General features: G+C 36.8%; 1 protein-coding gene across 1 annotated transcript in view; it reads left to right on the plus strand.

The window, feature by feature from the left end:
- LOC119787796 (C-type mannose receptor 2-like) overlaps positions 1 to 4,385 on the plus strand; it is a 29,357-nt gene extending 24,972 nt beyond the window's left edge. The window contains exon 5 of the mRNA XM_038291840.1: positions 4,030 to 4,385. Within this exon, the coding sequence (XP_038147768.1) occupies positions 4,030 to 4,379 (350 nt within the window). The 3' untranslated portion in view covers positions 4,380 to 4,385. The remainder of the gene's footprint in view (positions 1 to 4,029) is intronic.
- The last annotated feature ends 9,643 nt before the right edge of the window (positions 4,386 to 14,028 follow it).

Here is a 14,028-nt window from a genome sequence, read left to right on the forward strand (position 1 = left end):
GTGTTTTTCCCGCTACATATTAAGGCCTGTTTACGGTGTGATTTAGCCGGGGTTTCGCCTGGAGGGTCCTATAGAAATCTGGCAACCTATTGAACGGAGTTGAACTGAGAGAGCGTGCCGTTCACAGACACCAGAATGAACGAGTTCACAATAACGTTCATCAGGCAGTAATACAGTACGTTCAGTTCACGTTCATCCAAAATATGAACGAGTTCATGAACTTTCGTTCAATGAACGCGTTGACAACACTGGTCAAGAGAATCTCCTGCAGTTCAAACCGAGCATCAGTATGGGGAAGAAAGGTGATTTGAGTGTCTTTGAATGTGGCATGATTGTTGGTGCCAGAAGGGCTGGTCTGAGTATTTCAGAAACTGCTGATCTACTGGGATTTTCACGCACAACCATCTTTAGGGTTTACAGAGAATAGTCCGAAAAAGAAAAAACATCCAGTGAGCGGCAGTTCTGTGGGCGGAAATGCCTTGTTGATGCCAGAGGTCAGAGGAGAATAGCCAGACTGGTTCGAGCTGATAGAAGGGCAACAGTGACTCAAATAACCACCCGTTACAACCAAGGTGGGCAGAAGAGCATCTCTGAATGCACAGTACGTCGAACTTTGAGGCAGATGGGCTACAGCAGCAGAAGACCACACCGGGTGCCACTCCTTTCTGCTAAGAACAGGAAACTGAGGCTACAATTTGCACAAGCTCATCGAAATTGGACAATAGAAGATTGGAAAAACGTTGCCTGGTCTGATGAGTCTCGATTTCTGCTGCGACATTCGGATGGTAGGGTCAGAATTTGGCGTCTACAACATGAAAGCATGGATCCATCCTGCCTTGTATCAACGGTTCAGGCTGGTGGTGGTGGTGTCATGGTGTGGGGAATATTTTCTTGGCACTCTTTGGGCCCCTTGGTACCAATTAAGCATCGTTGCAACGCCACAGCCTACCTGAGTATTGTTGCTGACCATGTCCATCCCTTTATGACCACAATGTACCCAACTTCTGATGGCTACTTTCAGCAGGATAATGCGCCATGTCATAAAGCTGGAATCATCTCAGACTGGTTTCTTGAACATGACAATGAGTTCACTGTACTCAAATGGTCTCCACAGTCACCAGATCTCAATCCAATAGAGCATTTTTGGGATGAGGTGGAACGGGAGATTCGCATCATGGATGTGCAGCTGACAAATCTACGGCAACTGTGTGATGCCATCATGTCAATATGGACCAAACTCGCTGAGGAATGCTTCCAGCACCTTGTTGAATCTATGCCACGAAGAATTGAGGCAGTTCTGAAGGCAAAAGGGGGTCCAACCCATTACTAGCATGGCGTACCTAATAAAGTGGCCGGTGAGTGTATTTTGACTTCTAATATATGGTTTTAAAGGAGGTTTGAATACTTTAAATACATTATGAAATGTTAAACAGAAAAAAAATAATAAATAAAATACAAACACTGTTTAGGATATTAATGATAAAATCTTTCTATCTAATACCAAAGCACTCGATCACTTAGCAAAGACTGAATCACCACATATGGATCATAAGTCAATAGGACATTATAACCTTTAACAGCAGTGAAGTTATTGCCTATACCCAAAGAAGTAAGAATTATAGTAAAAAAAAAAACAAAATACTTTGAATAATCAAACTAACAATAAAGGATAAGAGTTGAATGGACACAAAGCGTGAATCAAACATGAGAAAGAATGTTACACTGTAGATAAAACTGTTAAAAAATCAATGCATTAAGAAATTTCACTGATGATTAATGTTAAGCTGAATGTATATTTCTCATCAATGCAGCTTTTAAACTTGTTTTACTGAAATTGTAATGAATTTGTTCAACAAGCAGTTTGTAAACCAACACAGATGTTATTAAAGGCAAATAACTTCCATGATAAAAACTGTTTTTCTTCCTGTTTTGTTGTAATTATTTAATTTTGTTTTCTTCATAGAACTACAGAAGCTAGGTTTTTAAAGATATATAGATCTCTTCCTTTTCTAACTAGTCTTTGTGTGAAACATTTTCCTACACTGTTTTGAATATTTAAAAAAGGAAATGTTAAAATTTAGCTGCTGGTCAGAGAAACTGATACCAACAGTTTACTTGGAACAGTTTCAGTAGAGGATCAAGGAAAGAACATCCCATTTAGTGAGGAAGAACGGAAGCAGGGGTCAGTTGGAACTCATTCTGTGTTCTTGGGTTTAACGTTTTTAAAATGCGCTTTATTTTTATTTTCCAGGCTAACCCAACACTTTTTATCATTTATAAAAATGTTCCACTTTTTGCTGTATGCTAGGTTTCCTGTTTGACTTCAGCTCCTCTGCTCTTCCAGCAGTGTTTCTCTCTACAGTCGAGGGATTCTGCAAGTTTTCAATTTTGATTTCAAGTTTTTGAATTTCATTTTCCTACAACAGAGAAACAGTTTTTTAAAGGAAAATAAATAATCTGAGAGCAGATATGCAGTGGAATCTGATTCTGTTCTTCTTGATGGGTAAGTTAATCCAAAGCAAAATCTGCTCACCGGTTACATTACAGAATGATTAAATACTGATATAGCTCTTTATCCAGTCAGAGGTTTCCAAACTGCTTCATAATTAGTCATTCACATGTTAATGGTGTTAAGCTGCACTGTTACCACAGCTGCCCCGTGGCAGCCAAGAGCAAGGCCACTGAATCATCAACAACAGCAGAGAAGGTGGATGATTTAATCAGTGAGAAATCGACTGAGCTGGACAGAGTAGAGAGTTGAACCAGCAACCCACCAGTTACAGAGCAAACTGCCCTCAGCCTGAAAAATAAAAAGACCAAGTTTTACTGTAAATGCTGGTGGAGATGTTCTTACTTATTTATAAATAAAGCAACCTGTTTTACATTGACAGGTCAGAGTTGTTTCATCAACTGTCAGCTCTATGAGTATCACTACATTAACGAGGAAAAGACCTGGACTGAAGCTCAGCAGTACTGCAGAGAGAAACACACTGACCTGGCCACAGTGTCTAACATGACAGACATGAAGAGACTCCTCTGTATCAGAGCAGGAGATAAGAGGGATGCTTGGATTGGTCTGTATGATCAGACAGATGGTATCAGAACATGGTACTGGTCTCTGCCTGGAGTGGAGTTCAATGAAAGGGAGACAAACTGGAAAGAAGGAGAACCAACTGATAGAGGAAACAATGGTTATGAGAACTGTGGGTATTTGGATAAGAATCTTAAGTGGACAGATACTATGTGCCATCATGAAAGACCTTTCCTCTGTTATGATGGTGAGAATGATTAATTACTTTACAGTAATTGTTCTTTTTGTGTCTGATCGTACTGTTCTTTATTACCATTCATTGTATTTTCTCATACAAAGGCAATGCAATCTGAGTTTAAATGTTTACTCTACAGAAACTAATACAACCCAGAAATACCAGTTGATTAGAGAGTGGAAGACCTGGCAGGAAGCTCAGAGTTACTGCAGAGAGAAACACACAGACCTGATCAGTGGAATGAAGCAGCTACAGGATGGAGAACTGGAAAGATTGATCAACTCTGTGGTAGATGGGACATACATATATTTTGGTCTGTTCAGAGACACCTGGAGGTGGTCAGATGAAAGCAGTTTCTCTTTCAGACACTGGAATAAATGGGTAAACAATGAGAGAACCAACAGTGGTCGATGTGCCGTGGCTGGAATTGATGATAAAGGCAGATGGAAGAATGACAGCTGTGATCAGAAAAAACCCTTCATCTGTTATAATGGTGAGTTGGTCCCACATTAATAGAAATGTGTCGGGTTAATGCATGTATGTATTTAATTAGTGTATTCTGTGTGTTTTAAAACAGAACTTAGAATTAATTAAAAATACATTTTTATCCCAAATTGTTTATGCTCATATGAAGAAAATTACAGGTTCACAGTGAACTTTTTTTATTCATTTGTCCATAGTTTATTTTCTGGTTCTTGTTTCTGAATAGTAACTGAAATAAAGATGGAAATTGGTTTGTTTGGTCCCATATCTTCTCTATCAGATAAAGTGATCCTGATCAAAGAAAATAAAACCTGGGAGGATGCCTTATACTACTGCAGAGATCACTACCATGACCTGGTCACCATCACCAGCCTGGATGAGCAGAGATGGGTCCAGGAGAAAGCCAAGAAGGCCTCGACTGATTATGTCTGGATGGGACTGCGCTACAACTGCTTGATGAAGGCCTGGTTCTGGGTCTGTAAGGAGAACTGGGGCAGCAATCAGAGCCCGGCCTCAGAAAGATGGAAGAATGACTGTGACATGTCTGGAGCCATGGATGCAGGAGGACAACATAAGTGGTTCCAGAGAAATCCCTCAGAGGAACTGAATTTCATTTGTTCTAAGAATTAAAGCTCATTCTGCTGTTTTGTGACAGTTTTAATTTTCCTCACATTCAGTTATTTTTTGTTTTGTTTTATTTTTACTTTTTTTTGGGGTGGGGGGTCTCAGGCAGGAAGCTTTACAAATAAAAGTATAATTAAAAGCCTTATAGTAGAAACTGTATTTGTTGCTGCGGGGAAAAAAATGTCACTTCTAGAAGTAATTAGAGCTGCAATTACTGATCTGAAAATTATGTAGTCAATCTGTATTTTCTGTGTAAATGATAATAGTATAGTATTTTTAAACTAAACATTGGGTAAAACATGTAGATTGATTAAAAAAAGATTGTTCTCATCTCATGTGGTGTCAATTAAAGAGACAATTTTGATGTTGTTGGACTTTAATCTTTGTATCTTGTTTGCTTTACAATAAATTAATTGCATCTAGAACTGTTTCCTCTTTATAATGTATTATACAGTTTAAGTTATTGGATAAAAAAAAAATCCTTTTAATATTCACCTGTTGGGCAAATATTGGTGCTTAATTTCAGTCACGTTTAATGTTAAAAGTAATATATAATTTTGTTGCCTCATTCATCCTCATAAAACAAAGTGTATAGTGCTTACTATAATTAAAATATTTTTGTCAATTTTTCCTGAACGGTAAAGCTGTGTAACCTCAACACAAGTTGTGCATTTCAATAACTCGGAAATTCCACATCATTGATATATTTATATTAATCATTCATATAAAGAATTAATAAATTAGCAGCAATCACAGAAAGCTGTGGCACCCCAAGTTCGGACCTACTTTCATTGATTTGCACATTCTAGTATCTATTCTCAAATTGACAAAAAAAAATTGATTTAAAGTATCAAGAGCATTCCTTTAATGGATTAAATAGCAGAAGAAAATGTATTATTTTCACTTACTGTTATAAATAATTCATTGATTTTATCCACAATATTTGTCCCATCCCCTTCTTAAATGACCATCCCCCAAACCATCCTCTGTGACATTTTATTACTGAATGTGTAAATTTCTATTATATATTGACAGTAATGGCAATAATATTGCACTTTCGACATTTTGCAGGCTGCGCATTTATGAGCAGCCTGACCAAATAACTGTGGCCCAGAGAGCACACAAGTTTTTATTTTCAAACTCAGTGGCACAACCAGCAGAGCAGGTGACGGTGATCTGAACAGCATCACTGTCTAGTGGCAAAGACGAAGAAGAAGAAGGTAAGTCAAGAGTCAGAAGACATTACCTTTCTAAGCTTACCATTGTGTCACCAAATATGTAGAAGTCCTAATCACTGGACATAGCAATAGCACGCGAACCTAGGTAAACTAGTTTGAAGCGCATTTATCTGTCTTTAAAGTTGTCATGACTCAGAATTAGAGTAGAGTGTACAGGCACTGCTGAGCATTCCAAATCTGAATTTTGTTTGTAGTTGAACATAAAATAAATCTGTTGACTGCTGCTGATTTGCTAGGTGACAGCTTGAATCTAGAAGATGCTGGTGAGACAAGTGGAGCTGTGGCCGAGACCCGAATCGAAGGTTTAAAAAAGGCATTTTAATTAAGCAATTTAAGACACGCTTTAAGATTATTCTCTTGAACGAACTGTCAAATGTGATGTAAATGTCTGGCCAATGGTCATAAATTAAATGAATGTTGACATCTGAGTGCAAAGTGTGACTTGCAGAATGCCTGTCTTCTGATCAATGTTGAATATACTTTGACGGACCTGTTAAATAATTTTTACTCATTCATTGCCAGCATGTTGTTATGTTTCTGGCCTGTCAACTAGTATTTGTTTTCATTCCCCTCCCCCATCTGCTCTGTGCATTTGGCCCTCCTGTGCTGCGACTGCTCAGCCTAATTGCCGCTGATTCCTCTCACCTGTTTGCCAGCCTTCTTAAGCAGGCCTCTGTCTAGTTGACAGTGCCAGATTGCCTGAAAGCCTTGGCTAGTAAGCATTCAGCATTATTCTGTCTGTCTACCTGATCCTGACCTGTTTCTGCCTCCTGATTTTTGAGCCTGCCTAGCCCTTGTTGGATTTGTTTTTTGTGCCGCCTGGATCCCTGACCTGTTTCTGTGCCCTGACCTTGTCCCTGGATTCTGTTTTGGATTCTCTGAAAATCTGGTCACCTGGCTCTGACACTGCACCTCCTTTGACCAAGATTGTCTGCCAATCCTCAGTGAGAATTCACTGTCAAGCAAGTTTTCTGGAACCAAGACAGCCCGCCTGGATATTAAGGAAGGTTAGTGGCTTTGCAGTCTGAACCTTAAATCATAAATCTCAGCCACTAACCTGTTCTCTCCCCTCCAGAGGCTCTGGCTGCCCTGATCCTGAATAACCTGCATTATTCCTTCAATAAATCTTTTAAAGTTATTTCCTGTTGTGTTCTGGCAGTTTCTGGGTCCTCAGTCTGAATCTTAACACATGTAGCTTAGCATACTTTAAATTAACCAATAGAAGCAATACTGATTGTTTAATAGAAAATTATTAAATTATTTGATATCGAGGCTTATTTCATTTTCAGGCTAATTTGAATGTATTTGAATTTGTAAGCAGTTTTTTTTTTTTTTAGATTTTGAAAATTGTTTCAACTTTTTCAATTTAATTCTTTGAATTTGAATAAAAAATTACTTGAAATATATTGTTTAAAACTTCTCAGACATTTGGTCTGTGAAGTTTTGATTGTGATTACTTTTGATCCTTAATTATGCATCACTAATTATAGATGCTCTCTGAGTCACCTGGTCCTTCAAAGATGTGTCACTTTCTGTGTTTTAAGTTACCTGCAAAAAATGGTAACTTATCAAGGGGAGTTGTTAGGTTTATTATTTATACATCATGTGCATTGTTGTTCTGTTAGACAGAGTAGAAGGACTTCCTTCACATTGTGGATGTCACTGTGTGTACGGAGGTCATCTAATCAGGACAGCCTTCGTGTCTTTAAGAGTACACAGGATATGGGCACATCTTGGAGCCGGTCTGATAGAGGATAGCTATCTGTAACCCTGAGGCATAGAAGCAAGCTGCAAGAAGTTCAAGACATGGATGGCATGTCAGTTTCTGATACGGAACAGCTCAACATCAACATGATGCAACACATAGACTCATGAGCTATAAGAAGCAGGTGATGACCTTGTTCGGGGCTCAATCTTTGCCGGACGCTCGCGGACGTGATGTTTGAGCCCACAGCTGTGCAAGCTCCAAGCATTTTCTCTGTCCTGTAACGACCTAATCTGGAATAAACTGTTATTTTTTACTCCTGTTTTATAGTCCTTTTTATATGGTTTTACCCAGTTTGAGTTAAGAGTAATAAATAACTTGCTCCCAGGAAAAGGACCGTGAGGAAGCCCCTGAGGTGCAACAGCTTTTTTTAGGGGACATAACTTCCTCATTTTAACAGTAAGGATTCAGATATTCATTTGCAATGTTTTGGGAGGTTTTGTTCCAAATCTCAATAGATTGATTGCCAAAAGATTTTTCAAAGTAAAATAAAGGAAGTGTCCTACCATGACTATGAAGCTGATCCCACTGAGAAATGAGTCCCTAACTATGTAGAGGAAGTGATAGCCATGCCAGTCCATGGAACTGACTGACTGAAGTTCTACTGTAGGGTGCCTTGGTCAAGGTCAATGACTGGGGTACCTGACAAGTAATAACCATACCATGCATAGTGCTTTAGGTTAATAGTCTATATTAATTAGGCTAAGTATACTTCCAAAAAAAAATTCCACCATCCCCCTTTTTATTTTTTATTTTTTTTACAACTCGACTACTGCTGTTAATATATGCACTTTTACACACATACATAGTGTACATGAATACTAAACCTGAAACAATAACTGTAAACCATCTTTAAGGACAGGGTTGTCCAAAGTTCATCCTCATGAAAAGGTATCTTCAATTTTGAAGTAAGAGCAGATAATTATTAGCCTGGGTGCCATTCGGAACTTAGTTCTGCCCACAACGTTTGAGGTCGGGAAGTTCGGTCTGGCTCTGCTCCATAGTAGCGTCAGTATGATCGCCCACTCTCTGGCGATCCAATCAAATTGTCAGGGTGGGCTTTATACGATGATGGACAGATGATCAACAGTAACGTAATCAACCACGTGACCAAAGCGCACATGGGTGACAACAACAATGGCAGCCGCTGGAGAGTTGAGGTGTGTAGATTCTGCTATTAGGTCTGTTCTAGAAGATATCGACAGCAAATTAATTTTAAAAGATTAACAGAGAAACACGATCAAGGCTCATCTTCTTATTCTAGGCGTGCAACTGCACGCTTTGATTTTTGTTGACAACAACTATGCCTCGCTTAACATACGTCACGCACTCCGTTGCTCTTATTGGTTGTAGGTCTATCCAATTGAGTGCAGAGGCAGTTTCTTTCCTGGATCGTTCAAAACACGCCCCATAATCACAGCTCTATGGAGCAGTATCAGACTCATATTCTGACTAGAATTGAGTAGGACTACGTCAGGCTAGATAATTATGTGGTTTACAAATTAGTTGTGTCCCTGTGGCCAATTTGTTGAGTATGATGAGTTCTCAAAACAGGATTGTAGTTTCTTTGAATTAATAATTCAACTTTAAACATCAATTCCATAGTGTTACAGGAAATAAGACTCCCCTTTTCTTTTTTGTGTTTTTGAAAAAAAAAAAATAATCAAAACACTTTTTTTTGCCATTTTAAGCAAAAAAATTTTACAAGGGGTGTAGAATCTGTAGAAGAGTGGTTCTATGCATCTATATATCAAGTAGTTTCTAAAAGTTAGAAGAGTCAAGTTACTTTGAAACTTATATAGAAATGTACTGATATTACAAATTGTACTTTGTACTTTTGAATACTTAACTATTTTCAAGCATAAGTACTTCAATACTTCAGCTTGAGTAGATTTTTCACTGAGTAACTTTTACTTGTAGTTGAGTAAGTTTTGACTATGAGTACCAATGCTTTTAGACCCACAGAAATGAACCAATGCAGTTTATTTTTAAGCAAATAAATATATTGGATTTTAATTAAATACTAACATTTTTACATTTTGTTTATTGAAATTAACTATATTCTATATAATTATGTTTATTTCAAAATGTATTTAATGTAATTACTTAATACATATTAAAATGGTTTAAATAACAAAAGCTGTGAAATAAATATGATTTTATTTAAAATGTATGTTATTGGTTTGCATACAAATTAGAGTAAGGGAAATCGGGAAACAGGACATGACATCCTTTTGTTCCCGCCGCACGGCATCTTCATTCCTCAGGTGTGGTGCTTCAGCGTCAATAGTGAGTAATCTTGAGTCATCCTTTTCCTACTTACATACATCTTACATCTCCCCTACCTTGTCTCAATGAACAGTTACTTATTTGACTCCAGATATTACTGATGAGATTTTTTTCATTCACTTCACAGATCTCTGAATAAAGTGGCTTCCTGGTCCTGTATTTTTTACATTTTAAGTTGAAATGTTTTTTTGACTAAATTTTTATTGTGGCAGGTCAAAGGTTCCCTCGGATAAAATGAAGTCTCCCCGGAAATCCTTGCATCTGAAAAAAAAACATGTCACCTTACCCTCAGAGGAGGACTGATCAATCAACATGTAAGTTACTTTCTTATATTTAATGTGCATGAATAAAAATTCTCTAAATTAAAGGATTATGGGTATTACTTTTAAGCAATGAGACATGCTGTTCTTTATGGCAGGGAGTGGCCACAAGCATGAAAAAAAGTAATGGCATTGAGATTCTTTTTTTATGTGACCCTCATTGTGATCAACAATGCTCGAACACAACTTTTTTTAAAAAATCATATTCATATAGCTGATGATCATTAAGTGTACAACTCCATTGACACCTAATGTTTTGTTTTGTTTTCCAGGCTTTATGCAGTCAAAGATCTTGAGGTCATTGTGTCCATCTCATTCTCATGAACAGTGCCTTATGGGAATTTCTTCAAATTAAGACACACGTGGACTCATTGATGAGCTGCTTAGATTTTGTTGTTCAAAGGTCAGGTTAGGGTGACCAAAATTTATTTTTCTCTGTACCCTCCATCTTTCAGGACACTGAATGCAGTGAGGCTAAGGCAGACATCGCAGGGACCCCCATGGCAATTTACACTGTTCGAGCTGAGGGTGATGATACTGATGACCCTGGTAGACGCTTTGTAGAGGTTGGTGTGGTCCTGGAAGGGGTTGAAGTTCTCCACAACCTCCAGAGTATCAACCATGCATGCTTTATGGGTTGATCTATGCACTTAATCTAAGCTATCCAAAAACATTGAAGAATACATCTGAAGTTTACTAGAAGATCCTGACGGACCTGGAATCGTCCAAGCTCTCCCCGAAAGTACGAGCACTGAAACTCAAGTTGCTAAGCTGACTCTTTTTTTGGTATGGGGCAGGCATGGGAGGAGGAAGTACAGGAAGAAAATGGCCATACATGCCAATAACCATGATTATAGTGTTCTTGTTTGTTCACAACCTGAAACATTCAGCCATCCACAAGAGATGGTATATACTTAAAGGAAACCCCATTCCTGTCAGGCGATAAGTTAAAACTTTAACCTTCCTAACTTGCCTCTGTTCGATGATTTTTTGAAAGATTTTTCATGTTCTATCTTCAGCAGTAGATGACTTGTGAAGAGTTACACTACCTGTACCTCTACTGTCTGGGTCAAGAGAAGAAGTTTTCTTTAAAATCAATACATCTTTTGAATCCAAAAGGTGGTCTGATTGTATGCATCATCTATATATTGTTAAACATAAAATAGAACTAAAAACTTTAGATAATAATCATAAAAATACATAAATGTAACGCATCTTGATTAAATATAAGCTTAAATGTTATGTATTTCTAATACATACACATTATTCATCTAGAATAGGTAACCTGATCGAAGAAAATCATTTGATATTAATCATAATACATAAATCTAATGCATTTTGATTGAATATAAGCTGAATTAGTATGTATTTCAAACACATGCACATTATTCATCTTGAATAGGTAACCTAATTACTATGTAATTCAAACACATAAACCTGATGTATTCTGAATACATAATCTGATTAATATGTATTTATAATAAATACATTTTATTAACACTGAATACATAAACATGGTGAATATGCATTTCAAATTAATATGATTAATTACACTGATGTAGATGCATCATGTAAAGTTTATTATGTACGGTAGTTTTTCTTTTTTTATCATCTATTGAGCATTTTAAAATGACAATTTTCTAAAATAAAATTTAAAAATGAAATAAACAATAAAAATGATTATAATGCACAAAGTTCAGGTGAACGCTGATCCTTGCAGTGCATTTGTTAGTATTGTTAGCCCTTCCTTTGACTCACTACCCTTGAAATGGGTAGGTTTTCAGATTAGATAAAAAAAAAAAACACTAGTGTCTATAAAATAATTAACCATTTCAAACAATTCAAAGTTTTGGTGTAGGGTGAGGCAAGAGGGGTTGTTGTCATGCAAAAGTGTAAATGTTAAACATTTTGGAAAAGATTTTTTTTTTTTTTTTATCCAGAAATGGGCCACATACTAAACTACACTGTCTAAAAAAGGAATCATCATTATGGCACTTTTTAGTTTGGGCATGAAGAGAGCAGGTGCTCTAGCACCACCTAGTGTCTATCTGTGCATGTTCCTGAGCTCTCCTGTCGTTCAGCTCCACCTGCCTGCCAATCCCTGCCAGCTACTCCTATAATCTGCCTGCACCCTCCCAGGAGATCACTTAATCTAGACAGCTGTAACAAGCTGTGGTTCTCATTATGCCACATCCCCAAGATGCTGCCTCCCCCTGGACTTTCCTCTTTGGCTCCAAGTTTGAGAGGATAACTCCCTGGGATGGCCTGCAGAGACTGGAGCCACAGTGGCCCGTGACCTGAGCTCCACAGCTCTAATAACTACTAAAGCATATTAATAATTGATGAACTGACTGAACAAATTATACAAATGTTTGAAGTTCTACTTTTCCAGTCTCCATGAAAAGCCATATCAAGGCACTTTACAGTTCACCAGATCATACAGTCAAATTGATTCAAAGTTTTCTATCTAAGGAAAACCAGTTGATTGCATCAACACATATTGAGAAACAGTACCAGGGCCGTTTCTCAAAATGTGTACTTTTGCATTCTCATGTGCTTGTGTACTTGTAAAACGTCATCAACCTCAGCCCTAGTACTGTTACAATTCACAAGAACCCCTCCCTATTTACCGAGTATTTATCAGAGCAGACTTGTCCGTTCTTGAGATTGACACCAGTCCCAGCATGCACTGCGGCAGCAGCAGCTTCCATTGGAGCTCTCACACAGCTCAGAGTATTAAGTTAAAAGTTCTCTTTTCTGTTGTTGTTGTTGTTAAATAAAAGTAAATTTTAAGATCATTTGAGGCGAGAATATTATACTTTAAAGCATCACTATATGGTCTATTTACCAATTTATTATGTATTTAAAAACAATTTTTTTCCAGAGTTGAGAGAACTACGTCAACCAGCGGACCTCCGGGGCTAACGACTATGGCAGGCCGATTGAAATATTGGAAGCGATTTCTTCTCTATTGTTCAATTTGTTGATCTCTTAAATAAAATTCCTCCTAGTCAAAACTACATTCCTACCAGTCAGAAATGTACATATAGATATCCTAAATTACATTTTTCTAACAAAAATTACATTTCAGGCTGCCAAAAATATAATTGTTCTTTTAAGAATAAACTTTCAAATACCTAGATATCTTTACAAATGTATTAGATTATTAGCAATATTTAATTCAGATGTCTCAAATGCATTTGTTCCTAGTCAAAATTAACATTTCAGATATCCAAAATAACATTGTTCTTATCTAATATATATATTTTAGATATCTGAAATGTGATTCTTACTAGTAAAAATGGCGTCATGTTTCCCATTCATGTGTATTGGACTTTTACTTCCAGATATCTAAAATAAACATTCTTTGTGTCTAAAAGTGAATTCTGACGAGGATGAATTCTAATTTAAAATCTCCATAATAGAGTAACTGCTAGTCATTATTACTATTTCAGATATCAAAAATGAGTATAACATTACAGATATCCAGAAATCCAATTCTTGACATCTAAAATATATTTCTACTCATAGAAATATAATTACAGATATCAAGTATTGATAAATGACAAGTTAATTGGATTTTCAGATATCTAAATTTTAATAATGCCTACCCGAAATATAGTTTTAGATACATAAAAACATATTTTGACTAACATTTACTAACATAAAATAGGCAGGATAACTAGTCACATTTAAATTATAGATAGCACTAAAGCATTCCACCTAGTCACAATTACAATACTCCTAGTCAGAACTGTATTTTTGATATCACTAATTACATTTCTATCAGTGCAAATAAAATTTTAAGTACTCTGGAATCATATGTGTACTAGTAAGAACTACATTTCAGGTATCTACAAATCTTTACTTATTTTAGGTGGCCATTTTCACATATATTTGTTTTTTATTTCAGATATCTTTTATTAGAATAGTATTGCTCCTATCTAAAGTGAACATTTCATAAATCGGAAATGTAATTCTTACTACGACAAATTACTTTACTTTTCCCCATTCATGTGTCTTGGGCCGTATTTTCAGATATT

Source organism: Cyprinodon tularosa, unplaced genomic scaffold (assembly GCF_016077235.1).
Source record: "Cyprinodon tularosa strain WSP-4 unplaced genomic scaffold, ASM1607723v1 ctg1083, whole genome shotgun sequence".
Lineage (NCBI taxonomy): Eukaryota > Metazoa > Chordata > Actinopteri > Cyprinodontiformes > Cyprinodontidae > Cyprinodon > Cyprinodon tularosa.